The 27993-nt window shown below is 50.2% G+C and overlaps 1 protein-coding gene across 11 annotated transcripts; it reads left to right on the top strand.

Moving 5' to 3' along the window:
* The first annotated feature begins 2 nt into the window (after positions 1–2).
* Positions 3–27334, top strand: LOC127069342 (uncharacterized). Of its 11 annotated transcripts, XM_051006225.1 has the most exons (14): positions 12499–16040; positions 16106–16144; positions 17166–17309; positions 18051–18195; positions 18266–18352; positions 18463–18589; positions 19578–20297; positions 20437–20448; positions 20612–20926; positions 22316–23104; positions 23471–24507; positions 24576–24676; positions 24754–25903; positions 25978–27334. In XM_051006225.1, exons 1-14 carry the CDS (start codon positions 15802–15804, stop codon positions 25993–25995), a joined length of 4923 nt encoding a protein of 1640 aa, XP_050862182.1. In that variant the 5' UTR covers positions 12499–15801; the 3' UTR covers positions 25996–27334. The 11 variants fall into 11 exon arrangements, with proteins under 11 accessions (XP_050862184.1, XP_050862185.1, XP_050862187.1 ...); XM_051006227.1 differs by lacking the exons at positions 12499–16040; positions 16106–16144 and adding an exon at positions 3–505; XM_051006230.1 differs by lacking the exons at positions 12499–16040; positions 16106–16144 and adding an exon at positions 6439–6851.
* The last annotated feature ends 659 nt before the right edge of the window (positions 27335–27993 follow it).

Here is a 27993-nt window from a genome sequence, read left to right as displayed (position 1 = left end):
TTGCTACGAGCCTGACGAGACACTCTCGCGAGTCTCTTCTCTCGGAGGTCGCGCCTCGACACGCGCCTCGACACGCGCCTCGACACCCCCCTCGACACTCCTATCCCTATTTTTCTCTTTTCCTAATATTTACGAAAAGAATAGAAACTCGATAGTGCGCGATCTATCGATCGTTCCTCGAATGTTGTTAGAATATCTCTTCGTTGTTCTCTTCGATATCAGTGTGGATCGAGTGTTCGCGAAAGAAGAATCAAGATCGAGCGATCTTCGAATCGTCCCTCTCGACTTAGAAAAGGATCGACTTGGTGGACCATGCGGCGGATCGTTAGGGGATCGTAACGAGATACGAGCTAGAGAGCAGGAAGATGCTGTGCCTTAAGAAACGAAGAACTTATAGCTTCACGCAGGGTGCCTGCGTGGATCTTCCTCGACGCTCGAAGAAGGACGCCGCTCGTTACGAGGGGTCCTTGAACATGGCTATTACGACACTGCCACGCAAGAACAGGTGAGTCAGCTTTACGATTAAAAAGCTGCAGCTGCTACCTGGCCTCTCTCTCTCTCTCTCCCTCTCCGTCTATCTGTCTAGCCATCTATCTTCTCCGGTTCCGAATCGAACGTTACTCCCAATTCGAGTATTTGGCCGCAACCGATCAAAAGTAAAACTAAAGTCGCGGATAGATGAATTTGTCCGTCGATGGATCGATCGAGACCGTGTCCGAAATAAAAGACAAGAGCGTTCTCGTTCCGCTACTTCCTTCGAGAGTTACGAGTTCGTACGCGCGAAGGACGCGCGGAGGTAAAAGTAAATGGAATCGTAGCCGAGCAAGCTCGGTACGGACAAGTGGAATACAAACGTCCTACGCGCGACATATCTCCAATGAATTCTCCTCGTTCCGAGGATATCGACGTCGGTGTTGCGAGGAAAGCTATCGCGTGTTATCGCATTCCTTGCGTTCGAACGAAATCGTCAACGTATCCTATTCTCGTACGCCTCTTCGTTTCTCTTCGTGGTTATAGCAACAAAAAGAGAAACACGATTTTACTCGGCTTCCTTTCCCCTTTGTATTTGACGTCAAGTTAAACTTGGAATCTCCATTGTCGACGTAACGCGTTCTACATTGTCCCACGATGCTATCTCTCGATCCTGCTTTAAATATGAAATCCAGTTTCCAAGTTTTACGCGGTACGAGTTTTACTCGCCGAGCGAGCCTCGATTTTAAACCGTTAACGTTTAATTGTCCACAGGTCGTCTTCCTGTTTTATTTATTCTAACGCGACCGTTAACGAGCAAAGGTACATTTTTTAGAGCGAAAAAGATCTCGATCGGTTAGTCCGATCCCGGGTCGTTCGACGTCTATTCCACAATTTCACGTCTTACTTTGACTCTATCGCGACTCATTCCGCGTACGGACATCGTCTGTTTAAAAACAATTATACGGGCAATTTTATAATATCGCTAACGACAAGTACCGTCTGTGCTTAGAATGAAGGGGGGAGAGAGAGAGGGCTGGGAGGGAGGAAGGGAGAGAGAAATGCAGTTGAGCGAGTCGGTTTCCTGCTTTACGTAAAAGCTCGCCGAAGGAAATTTTCAGCGTATCTCGGATACGCGTTCCTTTCTGTCAACTTATCATTATAGAAATTTGCACTCTCCGTCCTCTTGCTTCCTGGTCTAACTTTATCGTCGAAATGTAGGAGATGGATGGAAAAGGAAGAGAAAGAGATCGCGATCCTTTCCTATAAGCGGTAACGTGTTATTAATAATTGCACGCGAGGGAGACGTACGGTATTTTGCCGAGATGTTGCTCGGGAGGAGCTCTTCCCGAGTTAGGAACGGAGAGATTTGAATGCCACTAGCAGTCATTAGTCGTTGCTACCGTTAGAGATGGACGGAAAGACAAGAGGAACGAAACGAATCGTAATAGCGATATTACCTCGAGAGCTCGATTAGTGCTTCTTCTTTTCTTCTTTCCATCCTCCTCGTCCTCCTCGTTAACGTCCATATTCTCAAGGCGTCGCGAGTAATTTTCTACGGTGGCATTGTTCGATCCGTACGTGAAGCCTATCTACTGTATTAATTTTCCCTAGCTGCCGTTGATCCTCCAAGACCGTCGAAGCAGCTATATAAATGCGTAAAAAAAAGTTCGATCGAATCGGATTAGGAGCAGATACCGCGATTACGCCTTATCCGCTTTCGTTTCCTTCGTCGAAGCGAGGCGACGTCGTTTCTTCGTTGGAGGTTCCTTTGAAATCGTGTCAGCGGTCTTAATTGCCACGAGGAGGAGGAGGACGTATAAAGCGTACAACATGGCTCCTTTTGCTCCTTTCAGACTTAATAAGACGTAACGCTATCCACGCGGGATCTACGAAAAGGCCGGCTCGTTTAAATCGAATAACAAGAATTTAATCCTTCCAACGAAGTCCTTCTTTTCGTTCTCGACCGTTCCGTCGAGAATTTCCACGAGGAGAAAAGAAAAAGAGAAAGGAAAAAGCAGATAAATCGTCAATGGTTATCTTCGATCCGAAAGCAATTCCTATAAGAACGTTCGACCGTGCAGCTATGTCCAGGGCTGTCAAACTGCCTGGTGGCGGAAGCGCAACGCGCTGCATGTTGAATAAAGGGACGTAGGAGCGAGCGAGCGGAGCTCGTTGCCCGGCGTACACCACACACCGGCCATCCGCAATTTGCGCTTTTGCCAAGCTCGTTTCACCGCTCCCGCGCAGGCGTGGCACCGAGCCACAAACTTTAGTCTCGCGCCTATCTCCTCGGCTACTATACTAGAATTTAGATTCGCCGGACGCGACTGCAATCCCAACACCGTAGAACTCGAGTAAAACTCGACGATCCCAAGCTCGATCTCTGCTACGCGCCATTATTTTCCTCTTTAGCTTTAAACTCGCTCGAACTCGATCCATTAGAATTTCTACGAGCGGAAAAATACCGAAAGCCGACGGATCGATAATCGTCCTCTATAAAAACGGGTTCCCCGCGTAACGTTAGCGGAACTTGTTACGATTAAACATGCGTCTCCGTAGCTGTCACCTTCGTGCATCTTCGTAGAGGAAAATTGCATAGATCGTCGGGGGACCGCAAGAAGCAATTTCGTCCGTGAGACACGTATTACCTACTTTACCGGTTAAATTATCGTTGTACGATTTTAAGTACTCGAATGGGGATTATTAAAGTAACGTTTCGCGATATTTCGTTCCACATTCGCGACGTGCTCCGGGAAGAGATCGTCCGAATCGTACGTTCCTCGAACGGAGACACGAGAGCGAACGAACGTTTCGGAACGAAGGCCGCTTATATCTTTTATTCCTTCGGTCCGCTCCGTCCGATCGGCTTCTTCCGCGCAAACCGCAAACGGCGATGATAAGCGATCACCGTTCGAGGTCGTGCAAGAGGAGAAAAAGAAGAAGAAGAAGAAGGAGGAGGAGGAGGAGGAGGAGGAGGAGGAGGAGGAGGAGGAAAGCTTCGTAGGTCGCGAGATGCGCAGAAGAATCGTGTTACGCAAATGGTAGGGAGGGGGGAGGGGAACTTTTTTTTCTGCGAATGGTAATTATTTATAATTGCAATTAATTACGGGCATTTGCCTACGGTCTCATGCAGCAAGACTCCGGGTAAGACCGCGTTCGACCATGAGAACGACACTGTTCTCAGACAATTTGTCGTACGTGCATAGGTGCATACGCGCGCATCCGTACCTACGCAGACGCATCAGACACTTTGGGACTCCTCGAGAAATGTCCTCGTTGTCCTAGAACGCTGTCCTCGTTGTCTCGCGGAGACTGCGATCCTTTAGAAAACGAGGAGACGTTTCCTGGAAAGTTCGCGTCGTCGCATCTCGCATTCGTCCGATCACGCGCGTCCCCGTTCCGGGTATTCTCTTCGATTACTTTTCTTTCGAAATCGATAAATTAGGAGGGAAGGCGATAATCGAACGGACCCTTCGTACCTTCGAAGAGAAGGGAAGAAGGTGTTACGATTGTCGTATCACCTCTGCGGATATCGCGGTTCGCGTATGAGATTTACGAAAGAGCTACGCAGAGATCTCAAAGACTCGCATTGTGACGAAATCACGTAGAAATCTCAAAGAAATCTTGCGAAGAAACTCGAGGAAGTTTCGGAAGCATCGATACTCGGCGGATATATGCTTTCTAACTTTTACCTTGTAAATCGTGCTTGCAGGACGCATCTTTTCTACCATATCGCCGTGGCCGGTGTCGTTCGGTCGTACCCGAACGTCCTTCTACTTGACGTTTCTCGGCACGAATCCCCTCGCGCATTCTCATTCGTCGATAACTTTGATTTTCGAGCGCGAGTTCGTTGGCTCGGTTTTTTCTCTTCGTTGGAAAATCTCGTCGAGCGACGTTCGGGGGTGCCCCTGCAACGCGATTACCGCACATGCATGGCTACTGTAGCGCTTGTAGGTTCTCAGGCGCCGAGCGTACGTGTCTTCCCTACGGACGCGCGAACGAACCGAATCAACATCGGTATCGTTAATTATCTTTATCCTTGTTTCGACGAAGACGACGGCAAAACGAATAAAAGGGGAAGAAAAAGAAAAAGCTTCTCCTTCGTCAAATTTGTCGCGTCGTAATCTTATCTCGCGAGAGCAAGACACGGGAGATGATTTCAAAGAGAATCAGATCGTGGAAGACGAGATTTCGATCGGCGCTTTCTTCTTGCTCGATCGTGCTGAGCGCAATTGCGTCGTTCGCTTCTTATTCCTCGCGCACGCAAGAGGGGAGAGCGAGAGCGAGAGAGAGCGAGTTATAAAACGCGTCTACCGGCGCGCTTTTGACGAGCAAGCAGATGTTTCTACCGGTCTTTTGGCGCGCGATCGTTTCCAACGGACGTGCCGCGCCATGTGCGACCCTTACAAAGCACCCTCCTTATTGTCAGTGAGCAGTAACCTACGTTTCGTTGCCGCTTCATCTCCAAAAGCTATCCAATTTTTGGTCGAAAGCGATCGATACGCCCGTATTTCGCGTCGCCGTTTCTCGGTGAGTGGCATCTCAAAGAATTTTTACGCTAGAATTTCCTATACGTCGCTTCCTTCTTGCGAAAGACAATTCTCGAGAATCGATCGACGATTAGTTTCTCTCGAATTCGTCCGATTGGGTCTTTCCACCGAGAGGAACGATATCGACGATCAAAGTGGGCTAACGGTACGCTTTTGCGAATCATCGCGAGACTTTTCTCCATGCCCGCGTCCGTTCGAGCGCTCGAAGAAAAACTTTGAACATCTTTGAAAGAAGACTCTACGAAAATTCGTTATCGCCGTCGAGATATCTTGGAAAGATGTTGCGATTCGCACGATTTCACCGTCGGCAGGAAAATATCGGGCCGCGAAAACGCATTGGCGCGCCTCACGCGTCATCGCGCATTGTTTCTAATTTTTCGTAGGAAGCATGACAGTTCTCGCGAGAGCACGTCGAATCGCGAAACGTTCGAATCATTTCGCGTTCCACATCGGAAGATTCCAAATACCAGAGGTGTTTGGTCGGCGCGAGCGTGGATAGATCGAGAGTATCGACGCGATCGATTGGCTCCTTCGTTAACGAAGGTCGCTAACGTTCGAGAAAGCGTCGGGTTCCTTAAGGAGCGGAAGGAATAAGTCAGCGACTGATCTCGAGTCGGCATCGGCCGACTCGAAACGCAGGGAAATCCGTCCGCGTTCTCGTACGAGAGAAATTCCGTGTCGGCGAACCGTTAGATCTGCCACCTGCGTCCAACGTCTACGGAGAGAGTGCTCCTTCCTCCTATCTACCCGCGCGTGGACGTCTATGACGTAAACCTCTGCGACAGGACCGTTCCTAACCTCCGCGCGGTCGAGTACCGCGGGACGTGTCGCCCCATCGACGAGACATCCTAATCGCGACCTCCCCCATCGAGCGTACCCTGTCCTTCTCCATCCTCCGCGACGTTTCGTGATTCTCCAACGTGCGACGCACGGATATCCTTCCTATTCGTAGGAGTAATACGACGATCCGAGTACCTACGCGTAGAAACCTATTCGTCGATCGCTATTCCGATCTTATCCGTTAATGGAAAAGCCGCAACGCCGGGAATGCTTTCCAATCGACGTCGACGAGCGCGGTAAATTTCTGAAAAATGACTAATACGATTTCGTCCGAACGATCGGGTCTTTTTCTCGAGCGATCCCTCGGACACGATCCCTCGGATACGACTCGAATACTTTCTCGAAAGATCCCATCGTATCGATCGGGCGAATTTCTAATTCCCTCGTCGTCGTCGTCGTCGTCGTCGTCGTCCTCGTCGTCCTCGTCCACCTCGTCGTCGTCGTTTTCGCGTCTCTCCGTTCTCCGAAGCGTTCGCTCGAGCGCGCCCGAACGCGGTCGAATGCCGACGGAAAGTGCCGAAACGTCACGAGAGAGAAGTCACCGGGCGGAAAGTACCGAAGCTCGCGCTCGCACTCGCGCGAAAGCCGTTAGCTGTCGGCGCGGTGCGGCGCGGCGGTCAGTCTCGCGCGCACTGCGACGGTTCGTACGAGTCTTTCGTCGCGTTCGCGTTACGTTTCTCGTTCGAACGCACGTACACGCACACGCACACGCACGCACGCAGGCGCGAGCGTGACAGGTGTTTCTCGGTTTTTCTCTCCCGTAAGATTTCCCGTTCCTAGAGACTTTCGCTTGACGCACTCTTCGTGCGTCCGTGCGGAAGAGGCCGAAACGCAGGCTTCCGCGAGCGGCGTATTCCCTGTCGCTGCTAAAATCAGAGGCCATAAAGCAATCGGTGATCGTTCCCAGGGGCAAGAACGACGTTCGTTCGAGGAGGACTCTCGTGCTTCTCCCGCTCGGAATGACACCAACGAGGATTTGATCGCGAGGTAAGGCGACGTTTGCACGGTTCCGAATCGTACGCGCGCGAGCGTAAGCCGATAAATTTTACGTCGTTAGCGCGACGACCGTGCGATTTCTCTCCTCTCGTCAGCAACGTGCTCGCGCTCGTCGTCGAACTCGATCGTCGGCTCTCTCACTCGGCCTAGCTGAGATAACATATTCGTCGGAGAAAATCCGTCGACGTTATCTCGATTCTCGTCGAACCGCCGCACGACTTTGCGAGCTTCCCTAAAGACGATCTAATTCGTTTAGAGACGACGACGACGACGACGACGACGACGGGTTTCCCGCTGTTATCTCCGGAGTTGAAAAAGCGCGCGCGTACGTCCAACTACCGGAGTCCGAGTTTCCTCGCGCGCTACATCGCGCGACCGATGACACTTTTTGGACGAGAGAAGAGATCCGCCCGTCACCTTCGATCGTACCCGCTTCCTTCCCCGTTCTTTTCCCCACGTATATCCACGTCCTTACCTCCCTCGAGAAAACCTCTTCGCGATATTTCGGCAAGAGCGTGACGAGCTTCGGAGGTAGAGGGTAAGTTGGACACTCGTCGAACGACTCGCTCGAAATACTTTACGCGAAATGCCGTTTATTCCGACACGAATTCCGAAATACGTATGGAATTCGTTGTCTTTTCCCTTGGAGGAGACAACGCTAATGGAACGATTGATTCATCGATCATCGTCCGAGGCACTCGTTCGCGCTCGTCGCGGGGATTCGAAGACGACTCGACTTCGAAAAAGACACGCCCGTCTTACGCGTGAAAATGGCATTTCACGCTCGTTGCCGGCCAGTCCGTTAACTCCGCGAACGTGTTTTTAACGACGAGACTGCCGTCTGCTCGCCGACGAGAATAACAATTATAAAATCGTTCCGGCGCGGCGGACTACTCCTCGGGCCGCTCCTCTTTCTCTCTCCCTCTGTCTCTCCTCCCTTTCTTTCCTTCTCCACGCTTCCATTTCGTAGCACTCTGATCTCTTTCGAGTCCCTCCGCGAGGCTTCGCTTCGTTAAAGAATCGCGGTCGTCTCTCGCGAGACGTTTTCGTCTGGGTATTATCGGCGCGCCATCGATCGATGTACTTTCGCTCGACGTTCATCCGACTTTTCGCAAGTCAGGTGCGAGGAGCGTGTCGCGATCGGCCTTGGATTCGGAGATCCGGGCCAGCGTTCCGTCGACGATCGAGAGACGTTTCGTCGATTCTCGTTTTGTACGTCGCGCGACGATGAGATAAGAAAAGTATACAAAGGAACGTCCAATCGAAAAGAGTTCGTCACGTCGTACGCGCGAAATACGATCGCGACAACGCCTTTCGTCGAATTCTCGAGAAAAATCTCTCGAGAGAGAAAAGGAGGAGAATCTCAGCATCCTCCGACTCGGACGAGAGATAATATTTACCGTCTCGCTGCTGACGTCGAGAGAGGCAAACAAGACTCGTTTTTTCATTCCCTTATCTCACCCATGATCTAAGGAAGATTTTACGAGGAGTAGCGGCGCGCGATCTTTCCTCCGTCTTACGCGAGATCGATAAGAAATATCGAACATCGATCGGTGTCCTTCGTACCTGATCCGTGCAAAGTACGAGGGTACTCGGCAGCGAGTTGGAATCGTCCAAGATATCGACGCCGTCGGATCGCGGCTAACTTTTCGTTGCGGAAAGGAAAGAGAAGAGAAAAGTGGAGAAAAGAAAAGAGAAAGACGAAAGCGGAATTACGCCGATCGAAAATAATCCAGCAGGATAGCTCGTTCGTCTGGCTCGTAAAAGCCAGGAGACCGAATCGACCGTACGGCTTTAATTGGAGTCGCGTTAATCCCGCTTCCGCTATTTCATGGTTGCCGCGAATAAAACCGTTCGCGTGCTCCTCCGACCGCTCATTCCTATTTCTTCTCCGACGTTCGGACGCGAGAGCGTTCGGAGAACGGCGTAAAACGAGCAGACGTCGACGTTTCTCCTGTCGAGTGCGACGCGCACGGCCCGATTCGTGACATTAACGACAAGCGCGAACAAAGGCGGGCCGGGCCGAGCCGAGTCGGGCCGGGATGTAAACAGGATGCCGAAGGGGATACAGGAAGAGGAGAAGGATGGCACGCCGATCAGCGAGGATTATGCGAAGGTAGCAAGGTCGTTGCCACGCCGAGACCGAGCCGATACCCTTCTCTCTCTCTCTCTCTCTCTTCCTTCGCCGGCAAGGTCGTTGCCATCGAAGGGAATACGCTCGATTTTCTAAGCCGGTCGAACTCGTAAATTCGCATTTCGAGCCCGCGCACCGGTCCGATCCTCGTCTATCTCGCGACGCGCGTCCGACGTAAGGGCCGATTGCCGGGGAAAAGGGAACCGAGAGATCGTAAAAATTCGGACGTCGACGAGAGTAACGGCGCTCGAATGGAAACGTCTCGATTGGTCGCGGCGAGTGCGCGTTTTCGAATTCGTTCGAGTATCGACTGGATGATGCACAGCTGCTACCTCCTTCCTTCACGACGATAAACGCGAAAGACGGGCCCGATGGAAGGCCATAATCGGACGAGAGGAATTCTCGAAAGGCCTCTCTATAAGGAAGTGAAAACGAGACGGGGAACGGGGACGACGGAGAAATTCATTAATAAAACTGCACTCGTGGAACGCACGGGCGAGCGAGAAGAACTCGTAAGAAGGTAGAGAGAACCGCGCGTAGGTCAGGGTCGCCTCGCGCGCGCGCGCGCGCCCGTGTCAGAGGAGAAGGGAAAGCCGAGAGATGGGAAGGAAAGGTGGAAGAAGAAAAAAAAAAGAGAGAGAGAGAGAAAGAGTGCAGGAAAAATAAAAGAAAAGAAAGAATCGAGAGAAACGGTTGCTCCTGCTCGGGCGCGTGCTCGACGTCGGATGAAAGTTAGTCGAACGGTGCGTCGACGGTGTCGTTCGGAAGGTTTCTCACGATCGGACAGGAGGACGAGCGATGGCTCGAGTTTTTCATCGACTACGCTGACCGAAAAAGCAGCTTGGAAAGCCGACTGCCGAGCCCCGCGACAGCTGATAATTGGCTCCACCGTTTAAGAGCGAGCCCGACGACGACGAGACGAGAAACGATAGCCGGAGAGCTCGGCCGAGCCGCTTCTTGTCGCTAAAATCTCCTTCCCTGGCCCTAAGAGCCTTGCTCCTCGTCGGACGACTTCTCGATTCTCCGTCTCGTTCGGTAAAAGTGAACGAGAGAAACTACTCGCGAACTTTCCTCGAACAAACCTTTTTATCGCGAATCGACCGATAGCATCTCCGTCTTCCGCGCCGATTCCCTGTCCTTTCCTTTTTTTTTTTTTTCTTTTTTTAGGAAACGAACGCTTCTAAGAAAACGTCCGACAATGCTTCCGACAATGGAGTCACGACGAAAGAGAACGAATTTACTCGTCTTCGTGGAAAACAAAAGAAGTCGACGTTTTAACGATCGTACGCGACGTTTACGCGCGTAAACGAGGATGTTTTCGGACGTTAACGTAATTTACGATTTACGCTTGAAATTTTAACGCCGATAATACGACCATCGTCGCACCTCCCGAGGCTCGTAGAACCGTTCTTATCTACGAAGCGATTACAATTTTTCTATTGTCAACGACGATAACGAGCGGCAATAATGAGCTAAGAATGTTGAAAAATTCGCGGCTGAAAAATCGCAGCGGCGATTTCTTATCGATGCATTTCGTTGGATATCACGATACTGGCAAGTAAATAACGAGTAACGATAAAACGCAGTGGCAATGGTACGGCGTATCTTAACGCCGAATTATCAATCGTCGGCCGCGTAGAAAGAGGACGAGAAGCGATCGTGGTTAAACGAGATAAACCGATGATGCTTCGTTGGTCCACTAATCAGCCGGAGACACGCTCGATCAAAAAACGCACGTGCCGCCGGCTTCGCACTTTTAATTTTAACTTCGCATCGCTCACTCGTTCCCCTCGTATCGTTGAGATAATTCAATTACGAAGACCAAGAGGAGGAAAGAGGAAGGAAAGATTCGATCTACGAAAACGTCGTCGTTACGACGTTACGAGATAACGCGTAACTCGCTTTCGTCTAGCGTTGGAATTATTTCCAAGAGCTCGTGCGTTCGTACGTCTTATCCCAAAGGCAAACGTTGTTGATAAACGGCTCTCTTGGCCAAACGCCTAAAAACGCTTTGTTTTGTGTCGTTCTTGCGCGCACGTATACGTACGTGCGTACGAATGATACGACGTAGCTCGAGAAACGAAGACAAAAAGGAGAGCGTTTAACTCGCTCGACGCGAATGTTTATCGTTAATATCGTCGACGATTCGAAATCGAGCGTTTTACGGTGCAAGAATGCAACTCGGCTTCGTGCCGTAAGACGGATTAAGTAATATCCTACGCGGTAACAACGAGAGTGCACGTAAGTTTACGTAAGAACGGAGCTACGCGTAATTCCGTGTGTATCGAGTATCCTTCCTCCTCCTCCTCCTCCTCCTGCACTCGCGATCCCTCTCGAGCACGCACCCGCGAAACCGATCGGTGCCTTTCACTCTTTGACCTTTTCTCCAATTTTATCAAGGTCGGAACGAGCTTCTTTCGCTTCTCCTCTTTTGTTTCATCGTGCAAGCGTAATACGTGCGCGCGACTACAAACGCGATATGAAACTTGTTTCGGCGTGGACCAACGATCGAACGAGCACCTCTTCTTTTTTATCCACGACGACTCGCGATCGTTCCTATCGTTCTTCGATCATCCCATACGGTATAACCGCTCGCGTGTTACGGTTAAGCCACCGTTACGCGCGTGCGAGCGATCGATAGAGATAAAAATAGAGATGGACGAATCGAGAAGAGTCCGATACCGGGGGTCCAAGTTTTTATTTCTGCTTGGCCACTCGACGATCGGAAGCCATGCAAATTCCACGACACACTCGGTGAATCTTCGCGAATCGTAACAGTACTCGCGAGTCGAGGGGAGAGAGAGAGAGAGAGAGAACGGAAGCGGCCATTGGTCGAACGCACTCATCAGGATTGCTCGTCGTCCACGCCGTGAAAAATACTCTCTCTCTCTCTCTCTCTCTCCTTCTTGCTCCTCCTTCGTTCCGCCAGCGATTTCTATATTTATTTACGTGCTTTAGATAGTCGTTAGACGCTAAATCGTTGCCGCGCGCGTCCAATTATTCCAACGAATAAACGAATTTGCGAAGAGGGTTTAAGCGATCGATTTTTCAGAGAGCGCCAACGGGATCTCGCTCAACGATCCTTCGATACGAGATCCTTCGATTATCCTCGATTCGCTCGATCCTTTCGAACGTTATCGATCGCGTTAAAATCTCGAGAACGGAGTAGCCCGAAGAGACTAACGGGAAACGGTGAGCGCCGACGGTGAGGTTTCTCACCGAGAAGGAAATAGCTCGTCCCTGTAACGGTCTCCCACGACTTTTCCGTCGTACTTTTTCCTGACGAAAAATTTGTCGTAGAAAACGTGCCACGTACGAATACACCTATCCTACATCGTCGCATCGTTCTATATCGCTTCAGGACGTCGAACGAAAAAAGTTGATGGAATCTTCGAAAGAGAATGAACGGCGTGATCGGTGGAACGAAAAGGATCGAAGGAGGACGAGAGAGGAAGCTGCTCGGGTGAGCCCTCCGTTCTCCACCTACCAACGGCCGTACGTACGCCTGACCTTATGTCCCACTCCGTAGAAGCGCGTCTCTCTTTAATTTCAACTAAACTCTCTTCCGCGAAGAAAGCTGTTACCCACTCCACCGTCTCTTTCCATCATTTTCTTTTTGCCTTCGAGGCAAAAAATCGTGACCCGTACTTTATCGTCTTTTACGTACGTTTTACGATTATTTAACGACGCACGGTTTAAAAGTACGATTCTCTGATACCAGAAACGTCGGCCGTTAGCTCGGTAGTAGCTGCTCGCGTTACGCGACTCTTGGATTTCGACGGATCGCGAGCGACGCCGATCGATCTCTCACCGCACGGCGGTATAGATCCTCGACGACGATTGAAACGCGCGGTACGGCTTACTCTCGTACGGAGTACGAGAAAAGAGGAAGAAGCGCGTTCGGAGTGCCGCTTACACACTTCCGAGTCTCACGCTTGAATGGGACGGCTGCGAGCATCGCGAGAGGCTCGGCTCAAGGCCGAGTTTTGTTTACCCGCGTTTCGTTCTCTCTCTGGCACGCGCTCGATGCGATATACGAGTACATCGATCCGTACGAAATTCGATTGTACCGTACTACTTGCAACCGCCGTTTCTCCAGTTCATCCTGGAATAATCGAGAGAACGTCGGACGATCTCTTCGAATGGTACGATCTTCCGCGTTCCACGCGTAATCTCGTAGAATCGACGCGACGGGAGAACGTTTTCCTCAACGCGAAGAGATAACGAATAATAAATTTGATTATGCAACGGCCGATTAAAGTTGCAAGCGTTTGTCGGAGAAGAAAAGGTGTAAGTAAGGTTGGGCGCGAGAAGGAGAAGAAAGGAGAGAGGTAGACACGCTTGTTTCTTACGTAAATGCGAGGTTTATCGCGCACCGAGGAAAGAAGAAACGGAGAAAGGAAGAAAGAAGGGGAGAAAGAGGAAAGCTTCGTCGCGGAAACGCCGGCTTCCCTCCTTCCCGGCCGTGGCCTTTCGGCTCGCTTCTCCTTCGAGAACGAAGGGGGAGGATTCGCGTCGCCTCGGTCGCCTTGTCATCGACGTTTTAAAGAGAAAGAAAGGACAAGGCGACGACATTGCAAGGTCGACGGATGTAGCAATCTTCGTGATGCAATCGACTTCCTTCGCGGTTTTATTCCACTCGAAATAATTCCACTCGAACAATGAAGACGCGGATCCTCTCTCGAGTCGATCCAAGAGCTTGCACATGTATTCCTCGAGTACGTACTCCGAGTGTGGAATCGAACGACGTAGAAGCATCGCGTTTCTTTTTCTTTCTCTTCCTCGAGAGGCAACGACGAGCTTTCCCTTATCCCTAATCTTTTTTGATTAAGAGATGCTCCGTTTCGAACCGTTCCGTAAATATAATCGATCGAGCGACGATTCGAGTCTCCGATCGATCTCCGGACTTGTCGAGAACGCCTGCCGACGTGCCCGATTTACGATTCCTCTTTTCGCCGTTCTCCATTCCTCGGTCGCATCGAAGAAAGCAAACTCCTCCGAGTTACGTACGAAGTTACGGACGCTTGGTACGCGTTACGACGTCTACTCCCACGACGTGCGTTCTTTGCCAAGAAGGATTGCATAATCGAGGAACGAGACGAGAGTCGAGGAATGTGACGCGAAAATCGCGAGCGAGCGATTCTACTCGCCTCGGTGCAAAAGAGAAGGAAGAGGAGAACAAGAAGCGAGAACAGAGAGAGAAGAAAAAGAAACGATTCCAAAGATAAGGCGTACGCTACCGACTTAGACTCGAGCCAATAAAGAACGAATATAAAGATAAAGCAAAGTACGCGTGCGTCTTACCGCGCAAGTACGTGAGTAAGTAAAGTGTCTCCTGCTTTGGTTTCGCGCGTCGAAAAGGCAAGAGGAAAAAAAGAAAAGGTATCGGCTCGTTGTTGCCCGTAGCAATCCGGTTAATTAAAGAGAAAGTGGAACGAGGGCTCCGATCGTTCGACGTTCGTCGTTCCGAAGCCGGCGAGCGACGACGAAACGAACGATCGGCAAGCAGGCAGACCGATCGCGCGCTCTTCTCTCGACGGCTCTCCAATTCGCTTTTTCAAGGCCGTCTCCAAGTCTTCGTCGTCGTCGCCAAGTCGATCTCGAGAGCAAGCGGGCCTCTGTAGAAAACATTGGCGATTTCGATTAATTGCGACCAATTGCGCGACGTCTTGCTCCGCGGTAGACACGGAGACGCGACTCCTCTTTTCCGAGAAGAAGCGAACGCGTGGCTTTTCTCTCTCCCTCTCTCGCGAGGAGGCTGCGAGGAGGTCGCGAGCAAGGCCACTCGGGCCGTTGCCCTCCTGAGCTCGATCTTGCCTCTTGCATTCGCTCGCTCGCTCGCTCGCTCGCGCCACGATCCGCAAGATATCGTTCATCGATAGGATCAACCCAGACGCAACCGTCGTATCGCTCCTATCTGGGTGTACGTATGCCGTTATTACTCCCATACGAAATGTCGACGAAAGGACATTACCTACTTGGGATCATTTCGTAGCTTTTGTAATCCGCCGTTCTCGGCGATGCAACCACCAGTCGATCGCGCCAAAGATAGGACCGACTTTCACCCTTGTCGTTCGATTTTCTCTTATTTTCGTCGAATTTTTATCCTCCGGACCGGAACGGATATTATGTCCTTTATAGACATAAGCGATAGAGTTGGCATATTGCGTAACGATAAGTATACGCGGCCGGTTTGAAGGTTCGCGTTACGTGGATTCTTCGTTTTCCGGCCGAACAGTCCGCTCGGAGTGAAAGCTGAAATTTTCTGGGAACGCTCTCTGGGAAGAGCGGCCGTCCACGTCCAAGTGGAGGTACTCGCCAGAAAGAAAGGCAAATCTATCGATATCGAAAGAATTCGAATTCGAATTCGAAAAGGAGATCGTACCGAACGTTCGAGAAGCTGGATCTTATCCCTTTAGCGTTTCTCTCTAACGCCGAATTGTGCAATCGGCGTACGCGTTTACCGTCTCTACATAAAATCTTATGTAACCGTCGTCCCAATGGCGAAGAAGAAGCACAAGGAGAAAAAAGAAAATGCAGCAACCGCGAGGACTTTCGTCGAATCGCTTGCGAAATTGCGATTCGATTCGAGTTCTAGCCAGTTCCTATCCTTTCTTTTTTTCCTTTTTCCTCTTTGAAAAATCCTACGGTAGACGGTGTCTACGCCGATATTTCCATCGCGTTATTTTTCGACGTACGAACGTGACCGTCGCGAAAAGAACGCTCGACTCGGAATCGATATCGATTTCGTAGTCGGTTCGTTCGCCCGAAGCACGTTCCTCGTTCGTTCTTGATCCTCTTGGTAAGATGGTCACGTGCCCGCCGTGGACGCGTATTCGCCGTGGCGACGATCGAAGAATCTCTCGTAGAGTCCGAGAGTCGAAGAAGGAATCTCTCGTCGATAGGAGGGGAAAGAAAATGAGAAAAATAAAAATAGGAAAAATATCGACTCGGCGGCTCGCTCGTCGCGCATTCGAATCTCTCGGAGAGCCGACGAACGTGGACTTTCTTCGCGCGAAAGACCGACTCCTGTCGCGCTCGCGAAAGACCGTCGAGTAATCCTTGTGTAAGGGAAATATGCGTCGTATGACGGAGGACGGCGAACGCGAAAAGATAATGGATTACGACGGAAGGAAGAGGAACGAGCGAGGTACGCGGTATCCGTTTTCGAGAGACGTTTCTCTCTCTCTCTCTCTCTCTCTCTCCCTTTCGTCTCGCGAACCTAACGACTTTCGTGGGAATCGTCAGGGAGCTGGAGGAGGAGAAGGAGGAATATCGCGCGCGACGAATACTTGGCGCCTGCGAAAGAGCGCCTCGGGAAACTCACCCAAGAGCGATCTAATTTCTATAAACGAACGAGTTCGAGAAAGTCCAAGGAGTTCTGGCCAGGTTCCAGAAACTTTTACAAGTGAAATTTCAGTCCTCTCCTTCTTCTTTTTTGTTTCTTTTTACTTCGATGTTACATCAAGTAGGGTATCTATACCTGATTCGTCTCGACGCCTCGATCAACGAGGAAAAGAGGACGCTCTTACCACCGATGGATAATCTCGACCGGTTTCGAGAGAGGACGACGCGGTAGGAAAACGCGTGTACGTCCACGTGAGATAAGTTACAAACACCGAGGAGAAAGCATGTCCGAGCGTGCCGGAGTCTGTTAAACTCCGAGAGTTTGCTAGGAGAGACCGATCGAAAGTACGCACGTTTTCTACCACGAGGTTTCCATACGCGTACACGTCCGCGCTGTACATCCGCGCTGACGTTTCGTCGACGCGTTGCGTCACCCGAGACGACCGACCATCCGCGATTTTGCTTCAACGTCTACGATTTTGTTTTATCCCTCCGTCGTTCGCGTCCGCGATTGCGAGGGAAACGATCGGAAACGGGGGGACAAGGAGTGTGCGATTTCGAAACTGGAACGAATCGACGGAGGGTCGCGCCCGAGAAATAGATCCGATCGTCGCCTTACACGGGGGCTATGGCGAATCGTGAGAAGGCGTCTTTAATTCCGAGTCGGAAAAGCGCGTTCGACGGGCGAACGCACGGACGACCCCCCGCTAGGAAAAGTGGATCGTTCCTCGCTTCGGGTTCTTCCGCACGGTCACGATTCCGTTCGCGCTCGCGATAAAAAGTAGTAACACGATTTGTATTCGTCCGTATTCGTTCGCTTTTAGGAGCAGGGAGGAGAGGCCATCCGGAATGGTTCTTACCGTGACCGAGGACACTCCGGCGGACATGCTGGCTGGAAGCATGGAACTTTTGGTCCAGCTTCCGCGCGAGCATCGCCTTAACGCGCAAAGAGTCACCGTGCAGAGGAGGTAAGTCTCTGATAACTTTCGTCTCGATCGCTCGTTCCCTCGCGGAGCGTTAGAAATCCTTCGGTCGCTCCTAATTAATATGCCGATTACGGCGCGCTCGCCGTAATAGCTCCACCTCGTTACTTATGCGGATCGTTATCGACTCGGGGACTCTGACGTAAGTCAACCTTCCTCGTCCGAACTCGGAGAAAAAATTAGGCTAAACCTTTAAGCGCGGCCATACGCTCCGCTGTCTGTCCCAGACGAACGGACGGAGATCGTACGAGAGAACGGTCGCCGTCTTTGCGTCGTAGTCGCTCGTAAAATAATCGACGTTTAACGTCTCTATTTACGTAACGATACGTAATAAAAATTTAATTGGCCTGCCGGTAGTACGATCGATGAAAAGAGAGCCGGTCGGACGACGATGATACCTTACGATTTCCTCCGTGAAACGACAACGCGCGTCGTCGTTCGGAATAAGCGTCTCGACGGTCTCGCGTTCCGAAGAATAAAAAACAAATGACATAAGCGAGTAGGTGCATATACCTACGTACGTATAACGAAACGTATTCGATTAGCGAGGCTCGCGAGGTTACGACTTTGAACATATTTACCTGCATTATGCGTTTTAACTGCGCAATATCGAATGAATAATCGTGCGTATTACTCGCTCGCGTCGGGAATCGCGATCGAAATCGGTCGCACTCGTCAACGCGTCTTTCTCCCTCCCTCTCTCTCTCTCTCTCTCTCTGTTCCTAGTACTCCGATGATGGACCTTCTCGTTCAAATTGCAACGGCTCACAAATTGGCAGCTTCGAGTTACACCTTGCAAGCGATCGGCGAGCGTGGATCGGTTTTACCTCATCAACCGAACACACCGATAGGAGCGCTCGATGCTCTTCAGGTAATGTCAACCCAGATCGAACCCAGTGAAATATCCGACGGAAGCATTTTTTATCCTTTCGTCGTTTCAGGTGAAATTACTTCCCAAGCAGTGTACGTTCGTCCCGAAGAAGTCGAAGCCTGCGAATCAACCTTTCGAAACAACGTTCAGACTGCAGGTAATGGACGTGATTTTGAATCGGACTATTTCGCTTTTACTTCGTTCGAGAGCGTGGATAGCTCCAAGTTAAAAAAAAAAAGTCCCTTCTTTCACGACTTTCTTGCTCAGGTACATTTACCGAGGAATCAATTGTACGTTTCGAGAGTCAGCCCGAAAATGAATCTAGGAGAAATTCTGAACGAAGTGTGCCGTGAGAAGAATCTGGACAAACACAAGTACGAGCTACGTCATCCGGGTAAGCGCGAGTGCACCTTCGTCCCACGTACGTTCGTACGTCTAACGTCGATTAATGCTAAAGACGCGCGCCACGTTCGAGACGATACTTTTCACCTAGATCGCTTAGGTTTCGACAAGACGGAAAACGTTCGTTCTTTATCTCGCCGAGAAAGACTCGCGAGCGAGATAAGAGCCAAGGCTTCGATATCGATAACGTTTCTAACGAGTCCGAGTTTATGTTTATTAAAACCTTATCACCAGTGACAATATCGTCTGGACTAATTAAACGCGCGCCCAAGTAACGACCTGTCCGTTCGACGCGTGGTAGTCGTTAGCGCGCAATCTCACCTGCAACATCCTCCTATTAAATCTCGTCGTCGATTAACGCCTCGGCTGATAATAGCGATCGACGCGCGACGAGCATCGAATATTCCTCTGGTACTCCTGTCGAACGCGTTGTTACACTTTGCGGCGTACGTTCGTCGTCGATAAACCAACTCGCTCGTCGTCGCTTCTTCGAGAGATACCTCGGACTTTTCGTGAGTATATCAAGTACGTCCGTTTACTCGCGTGTACGTACTTTGGTCGATTGTTGGCACCCAACGACGAAAGTTCGCGTCGCGTCGCGTCGATTCTAGCCGCGATCCTAAGATTCGCGTCGTACTCGTACGACTTCCGAAGCCATCGTACGCGTAGCGATCCAATTTTCTTGAAATTTTCTGTCGTTCGTTCGTAGAAAGAAAGAGAAACGAACCAAAAAGCAAGAAGAAAAAATTCGACGAAACGTCAAATCGCGCGTTCGAAATCGTTATATCGCTATTAAAAATGTACGAAATATCTCGCCGATAACGTCGGAGCTTGTCTCTCGCAGTCGCGCGCGGTTAGCCGATCGTAGACGAAGGCTAAGACGAACGTTGACGCGTACGTTTCCTCGCCGATTATTTCGCTCTCGTTGACACCGACCGTTCGAACATTCCGATCGATCCTAAGATGCGTCGTGATTTCAGTGAACTTGGAAGAGATCCTGGATCTATCCCTGTCCCTTCAAGACTATCATCTGCAGGAAGTGACGCTTTACGCGAAACAAGGTAGAACGTTGGGCTCCGCTTTGAGCTCCCAGGACATAATGGCTCTGCAAAGGCAAGAGGAGAGACGTAGGCAACAGGCGAAGCAGAGCGTCTTTGGATTCATGTTTAAGAAGTCGAAGGAGAGCTCGGTGAGCACCGACAGCCTGGAAGGTCGGAGCGTGTCACCGGCGAGGAGCGACGAAACCGGAAGAAGCGCCAGTCCTCTTCAACCGCCTACGAGACCTCAGAGAAAGAGGAGACTCGCGCCGAAACCGCCCACCTCCTACGATCGGGAACAACAGCGGGCTACTACGACCACCGGTACGGTAGCAACTACGGCGAGGGGGGCGGCGGCGGCGGCGGCGGCGGCGGGAAAGACAAACGGGGAATCGTCGAAGGAGAAGATGCTCATCGGTCACAGTCGAAACAGCAGCGATAGTTCGGGATATCACGAGGCTTCCGTGCTCAGTGACAATCCGGATTCGGCCGGACGACTGCCAGAGACTCTGCCGAGGAGAAACAGAACGCCTGGTACCAACGAGACCCCGAGAAAACTCGTTCATACCTCGCAGTCCAGTAAGAGTCTCGGTAATCTCGCCGTAACCGCGTCCGGTACGTCTCTCGATCGAGCCCTCAGCAGCTCCTCCCTCAGTTCCACCGGTAAGACCATTTTCTCGTCTTCTCTTTTTTTCCTTTCTTTTTACTTATTTTACTTCAAACTTCTTACCGAACGTACGTACCTCTACGTGCCAACCGGTTTCATCGCGATCTCTCTTTCCCTTGCCTACGTTGCGAGCAGATTCGAATTCAAGTAAGTCTTTCACGGCGAGCGTGCCAGCGCTCCTAAACTCTAGATATCTTTCTCGAATTTTGGGACAGCTGTGTCTCTCTCTCTCTCTCTCTCTCTCTCTCTCTCTCGTAGAACAACTCTCGAGACGTCTTCGAGCTCTAAAGAGAATATTTCCTATTTGCAGGTTTGAAGAAGAAACGTGCCGCTCCGCCTCCACCGGTTTCAAGGCCGCTCTCCTCGGCCATCTCGACTCAAGCTTTGGAACGTATCGACGATTCCGAAGAGTCCTTGACTTCCGATATGGATCCTTCGAAGCCACCGTCCGACATCGGGGCACCCTCGAAGGCCTCCTCGGACATCGGCGTGAGCACGATCGTTCTTGACAAGGCCGATCGCCCGGAGAAGACGAAGAAGGAGAAGGACTCGATTCGAGCGTCGGACGTTAACGTAGTAGAGGATCCTCCGAAAGTAGAGAACGCTAGAGTAGAAGTAAAAAGAGGTAAGGTAGCGCGTAGTCGCGACGATACGGACGATCGTTCAGAACCCTATAGTTTGGCAACCGGGGACAGCCCGGGGAACGTTTACGAAGCGGCCGAAGGATCCGATCGAAATTTCGCTCCGGCGGAGAGCAGGCGTCGCGCTAAAAACGAATTCTCTAAATCCGTTGATAACGATACAAGCTCGAGCGAGTCGAAGCTTCGAAAGTCTTCGAGTTCGACAGGATGCAACGACGTTCTCTCGAGCGTTCGCGACGAGTACCGGCCGAAAAAGTCGTCCGCCGACGGATCGATCGGAACGGAGGCGTTTGCGAATTTCGACGGCGTAGAGGCGGATATAGAGGCGGATATAGAGGCTATGCCGGAATGCGGTGTGCTCGAGAGCAGATACAGTCCTACGAGATTCCACGTGGACAACTACATATGCGGCGAAAAGTGTCACGCTAAGATATTGAAGCACAGTATGAGCTTTCAAAGTTCCGCCAGGCTGAGGGACCCGAGGATCGTCAACGCTTACGAGAGGAAGACCAGCTCGCACGCGAGCTTCTGCGCGCGGAAAGAGTTTAATCCTAAAAGCGATTCCTCGAGAAAATTGTCGTCGTCCGCCGCGTACGAGCCAACGCCGAGATTGGGAGACGTGAGGACGACCAAGTGTTACGAGGGTTCCATCGTCTCGAGTCGCAATCTCGATCTTGAATTTCCTACCGGTGGCAGGAACAATTTGTCGCCTCTTAGCAATCTTCAGATTTTCGCCATATCGACGAAACCGTTGGACATTCAAGTGGCTCCGATCGAGTCTATACCGAACGACATCGACGAATTGCCCTCGTTGCCCATCGTACAACACTCGGAGAGCAAACCGGAGCCGGAAAAGAAATTGAGCATTTTGGAACCGCCGCCGCCGGGCCTGGTCAGTCGTCAAGAATCGAACGAGAGTTGGAATCAATTTTTGATACAATTGAATTCTATACTCGAGAGCAGGGCCGGAGAATTCGTTTAGGCACGACGGATCGAGGTAGTTTCGGTAGAACGGACGAATAACGTCGTATCTCCTTTCTCTGGATCTTTCGGCCGCTCGCGTTCTACCTTCTACGTTTACCCTTTCATTTTTTACCGAATACCCGCGTCTGTACGTTGCACGTTGTAGCGCTGTTTGAAGTAGACTTTGAAGCGGACGTTGGAGTTGTTTTCCTCGCGCTTTCGTCGCATCGAACGGTACGCGGCGAGTAACGCGCGTAGACGCAACCCAGAAGCGAGATCGAACGAAGCTTCTTACTAACACAACTACCCCCCTCGCACGATTCGAATCCATCCACTCTTCTCTCGTCCGTATGTTTTTCTCTTTGTCTTTCTCTTTCTTTTTTTTTCTTGGTGGTGGTGTATCCCCGTAGAAAAGGCATCGTCCGAAGAATTAGCGCCCTTGCCCAAGCCTCGCAAAGTCGTACGACCGAAAGAGGAGAAATCGTCGCCTGTAGCTCCGCCAGTACCAAAGCGTAGATTAGTGCCAGTAGTAGCGATATCTAGGTCGCCGAGGAAGGATCCTCTAGGTCCTTCGTCGAACGCGAACGCAACGAGGACGAATGCGGAAGATGCCGTTCGCTGTTCCTTTTCCTCTTCTTCCTCCGGTGGCATCGAGTTCGAGGCACGAGACGCGGAACTGTCGGAGATGGATAGCAGCTCGAACCTCTTGACGAAACACGCCAAGAGTATGAACGACATATGCAACGTCGATTCGAGCCTATGCAAATCCTGTACCGTGATATCGACGATACCAAAGTGCGATCGCTTCGAGATCTCGAGGAACTCGAGATCGTCCAGTTGCGGCAGACTCGCCGACGATCGAGTCAAGGATCGTCGCGAGAGAAGCGAGGAGAGGACGTCCCGCGTCAAGGACGATCGTTACGAAGGAGCTCTCGACGAGGTCTCGGCGACGAAGGACGACGAGACACGGGAGGATAGCTCGAAGGGCTCGAAAAGATCGAAGGTCTATCGCAGTCCGTCCGAATCGAACGACTTTCAAATCGATTCGTTCAACAAACGAAAGAGACATTTAACGTCTCAATCGAAGGATATCGCGTTCGCTTTAAATCTGAACCTGACGTTCGAGTCCAAAGAGGAGTCGGACGTTGAGAAGGAAAGCGGGCGGATGGAAAGGGCTAACGCAGTAGATGGGATATCAGGTGCACGTTGCTACGTACATACACACGCACACGCGTATACGTATATACCGGGTGTTGGGCGCGAATCTTCGACGCGAATCGAGAAGAAAACGAGATAGAAATGTCTCTCCACGGTTAGTCTCGATCTTCAGAACGATCGATACGCGGTTAAAAGTATCGTAAGACGACGCGACGCACCCAGCGTATACGTATACCTGCAAACGTTACTAACCACCATCCATTCGTTCTACCGTTTGGCTCTCGGCACGTCGATCGATCTTTTACTCCGATCCATATACGCTTCTTCCAAAACTTTGCAAAACCATTTCCAGCTTTCGATCTCTCGCGATTCCAAACGACTGACACCGTTCTCGTTGTTCCATGTAGACGTCGAGAGGAAGCTACGCGACACGGACGCTCTGCTGCACAAAGTGTCGGAAACTCTATCGTCGTCGTCGTTGGCGTCGTCGAACGAAGAGACCGAAAACGCCCGTCCCGCGGTGAAAAGATCCTACGGTGAAAGTCGTCGCGCGGAAGCGGAGGAGGAGGAGGAGGAGGAGGAGGCCCCAGGGCTAGATGGCGAAGAGAGGAAAAATCAACAGGACACCTCGGACTACGTGTCCGCTCTCGAGGAAGACTCGTCGGTGGCCGATTGGGAATATCAGTTGCCGGCGCCACCGAGTGCCTTCCGAGATACCGATTCGTCGCTTTTCGATGGCTACGACACGATAACCTTGAGATCGGTCGAGGCGTTCAAGGAATCGCTCGACGTTGAAAATCGAGACGACGGGAGAAACGACGAGTCCTTCTTCGGCTTCCGTCGAATCCGCGAGATCGAAGGAAAAGCGACGACCATCGATCTAGGTAAAAGCAAGAAAATGGAATCGCGCAAGACCGAAACCGAGGTGAAGTTCAAAAAGGAGGTGATATCGGAGCTCGAAACCAAGATAGAAAGAGGAACGTTGGCCCGATCGCAAAGGGAGCCAGATTCGAGGAAAGTCTTCAGCGGTACGTCCACGTTAACGTCCAACTTCGCGCCGGTCGATAACACGCTCTCGAATTTCACGATCACCACGTATACCCGTCAAAAGAGCATAGACATATTCAAGGAGAACGAGGACAAAAGTTCCCTCGTTGGGGACGAGCCTAGTCGGAACAAAAAAACAGAGCCAAAGATTTCCAACGACGTCGTCGAGTCCACGCGAGTCTGGCAATCCGCGAACGCCAAAGCCGGTATCGTTAAACGATCCAAGAGTCATGCCTCCGCGATGAGCAAGCCCGTCGACTCGAACAAGAACGAAGCGGAAGGTTCGGCCAACGTAGGATCGGAGCTCGCCGTCGAGGATACCGCGGGATGGAGAGACAACGTCTCGAGGAACCGACAAGAGGAACCTACCAAGGGCAAGGAGTTGCGATCGTTGCAGGTAAGACCTTTTACGTCGTTCGTTGAAACGAATCGTCGATACTCTTATCGCTTTATTCTCTCCGATAGGTGTTGAAAAGCATTTTACCGCAGTTGACGAGCTCGCAACCAGCGGAAGAAAATGTATCGAAGGAACGGAACGCGGTAACGCGAGAAAAAGCAAAGACGAGGTAAGTGACTGCTGGTAGAGTAGCGAGAGAAACGCCTTAACCCTCGCCGTAGCCTACACACGAAATCGTTTCGACAGGTTCGTGGGAGCGTCCGATCGAGATTCCGTAACGCCGAGCGTGCTTTCGTCGCGCGGCGAATGTCACGCAACGGCGCGACGAGAGAACAAAGAGGATTCGATGCAAAGGGAAACGAGCGCGAAGCGTCGTTACGCTTACAACGGTCCGCCAGCGATCAGTTTGGGTAGCTGGGCCGAGAGGCCGAGCTTCAAGGTTCAAATTAAAACCGACACCGATTACAAGTTTCGAAGGGACAGGTCGGCCGACGGCGCGAATAATTCCAAGGAAAGGTACGACAAGCGCGACGCGGACGATCTCGCGAGCAAGTTGCTCGTCGACAAGGCCGTTTCCGCGTTCAAGAGGGCAACGTTCGACGAAACGATCGCTCCGGAGTCGACGAAAAGCGAGGAGAGACCTGTCGTGACCAGCTTCGAGTTGAAGAAGACCGTCGTGAGGGAGAAGGAAGATGCTACCGTTAAGAGGTCGATGAGAGACGAGAAGAAAGACGACGAGAACTTGATCGACACGACACCGTTGAATTTTCAAGAATTAACGAGGGCCTTTCGTACGGACATCGAGCATAGGGCGAAACCGCAACGATCCAACGCGACGAACGGACGCTCCGACTGTTACGGTTCCCAGCACGAATTCGTTCGTAAGACGTTAGAGCCGAAGAAACGGAACGGCCAGGCGACGCCCGACGAATTCTCTTTCAAAAGGAACCTCTTCCAAAGGGACAACGCGTCGGTCAACGGAAATCGCAACGCCAATCCAAACTCCGAAGGACACCAATTCGGCTCGATCGTGGGAATGAATTCGCTCGATCGTCGTCATCGGGATCAGATCGGCCAAAGGAGCGACAACGTATCGTTCAGGAACAACGCGAACGGCACCAAGGCCCATCCTATGACCGTGCCCGTCGTAAAAGGATTCAAAGCATCGACGACGCCCTTCAAAGAAACCCCGAAAGGTATTAACGTTGACAAAGTCGATCGGAACAAGGAGGTCGTCGAGGCCCTGCCTCCCAAAGCTCCGACGATGCCCGTGATAATGGGCGTCACTCTGAAAAGTGCCAACGCGAGACCAAAGTCAATGCCGATAAGCGTAGATTCCAGGGATATGCTGTTGGAGTCCATTAGGAATTTCGGAGGTCGCGGAAAATTAAAAAACGTAAGTACGTCGTTCCGTTTAGTTCCGATCCGACTCGGTACCCTGAATCGATCTTTAATTATCTTTCGTTTCAGACTGCGGAGAGGTATTGAAGATAAATCGACGGTCGTAACGGTAAGGCGTCGAGAGTTCGTCGAAAATTAACTACGAACGTTTCTTCCTTTTCTATTCTCTCCTCTTATCTTATCTTATCTCGTCCTACCCTACGTACTCGTATAAACGTACTCGTAGTCGCAATCTTCGCAGTTATTTAACTAAATTTAATCAAAGCTACGATAAGAGACTCCTGAATGTCACGAATCAGAGTATGTACATAGCCTCGTACATCGCGTTCGTCTCTCGTGGAATCGAGATCGCCTGGATCGAATGATCGAACGAGTACGTTTCTTCGTTAATTACGTTGGTGCTTCTCTCGATGCTCTAATTACGCGCAGCGATGCAGTTAACTACGGATCATGCAGACACGTGGAATCGGATGATGCTTCGTGAGAGAGAGAGAGAGAGAGAGAGATGTACTAGCTCTTTTGACGCGGACGCGAAGCGAATCGACCACGTCGAGTTAATAATCGTGCGAAACAAAGCTTTTCTTTTCTTTTTCATTCGTTTGAAAGATCGTGCCATCTGCGATTCCTTTTCGAAAAAATTGATTGTCCGTTATTATTTCCTTTACTTTTTCGACGGTCGACTCGTTCTCTCTTTCTTTTCAATACAATTCCATCAAAGTCATTCCACGTTAGCTATGTGTAAATACGTTGTACAAAAATCCTGACGACACTGGTATGTCGTCAAAAATGATCGAGCATGTATATATCCACCGCTGAATGCGCAAACTATCGATCGTCGAATCGAAATCGAGTATGTTCATTCGTAAGAAACGGAATCAACGCTCGTTATCGATCGTTATGAAAATAATGAAAGAGTGAAACAAAAAAAAAAGAAAGAAGGTTTGTCAAGTTTTTAACGAGTTATAAGGTCATTCGGTTCTAGCTTTGGTCAAGTCATACGCGTAACAACACCAAAGCCGATTATTTGTGGCTGAATGACATTAAATACTAATAGCGACTCTTTGTGTTGGCTAACTTTAATTATTCTAAACTTTGCATATAACTTTAAGTTTCTATAAACGGGACCAAAGGTAACATTTCTTCTTCTTCTACGTTATTACGACAACGAATTTAGACGTATAGAATGTTATTTAAACGAATACGAAGTAGTCTTTGAAGAAGTCTGGTCAGTCGATTTATGACAATAGCGGTTAGACGCAACCGATACGTTGTACGTTTAAAAGAGAAAAGCTTTGCAAATTTTCCTTTATAACGATAGCGAAAGAATTATATTTTTATTTTAAACGTGCTGCTAAAGATAAAACTCTGTAGTATGATGTATACCTAACACATTTTCGATACAGAATATATACGTTTCTGTTATTAACCGGCTATTTCTATCCTTTCGTTTTCACTATGGAATATTTGTCTTTTTCTTTTCTCCCCTGATCAAAGGATCGTCGTTCAACGAGTTTCAAAGGACGCGAGTCTTTGTTATATTTTCTTTCTCTCTTTTCACGTCCCTCCCATCGAACCTCCCAAATAAATGATATTTCGTTGGATGTCGATCTTTCTACTCGACGGAACGAGCGTTGTATTGTTCTTTTCAAAAACCAAAAACCAACGAAAAGATCTTCGCTTAGATCGATCAGTTTTGTAGTCGAGTTTGTAATTTCGACATTTTCTACAGTCAGAAATTAATCTGTAAAAGAAATCACTGTATCGTACATAGGTATCTGTATTACGTCCATTTCTTTGCATAAACGTAATAACGCATTGAAACTTTTATTTATATTACGTTATAATTTATGCCCAATTAAAACGATAACATTCGACATGTGCGTTTATCATTTCGCTTCCTCCTTATTTATATTCTTAGATCTTTTAATAGCACACCTCGTTGTCCTATCGTGGTTCGTTCTCATTTTGAGATTTTGTCGGAATGTACTTTAACGTAGTCTATAAATACTCGTTAACTATTAACAAATCGAACAAAAGTAACGGATAAAAAAGAGCATCGTACAAGATGATAATATTTGTGATTAT

The sequence above is a fragment of the Vespula vulgaris genome, chromosome 15, assembly GCF_905475345.1.
Source record: "Vespula vulgaris chromosome 15, iyVesVulg1.1, whole genome shotgun sequence".
Lineage (NCBI taxonomy): Eukaryota > Metazoa > Arthropoda > Insecta > Hymenoptera > Vespidae > Vespula > Vespula vulgaris.
The sequence above is the reverse complement of the archived record's forward strand: the minus strand, read 5'-3'. Positions and strand labels throughout refer to the sequence as shown.

Excerpts from the sequence above, each read along its gene's own strand:
- LOC127069342 (XM_051006225.1), top strand. The coding sequence starts at position 15,802 with ATGGTCACGTGCCCGCCGTGGACGCGTATTCGCCGTGGCGACGATCGA. Across the intron at positions 18,590-19,577 it reads GTACGAGCTACGTCATCCGG|TGAACTTGGAAGAGATCCTG; the intron begins GTAAGCGCGAGT and ends TCGTGATTTCAG. Across the intron at positions 24,508-24,575 it reads AGGAGTTGCGATCGTTGCAG|GTGTTGAAAAGCATTTTACC; the intron begins GTAAGACCTTTT and ends TCTCTCCGATAG.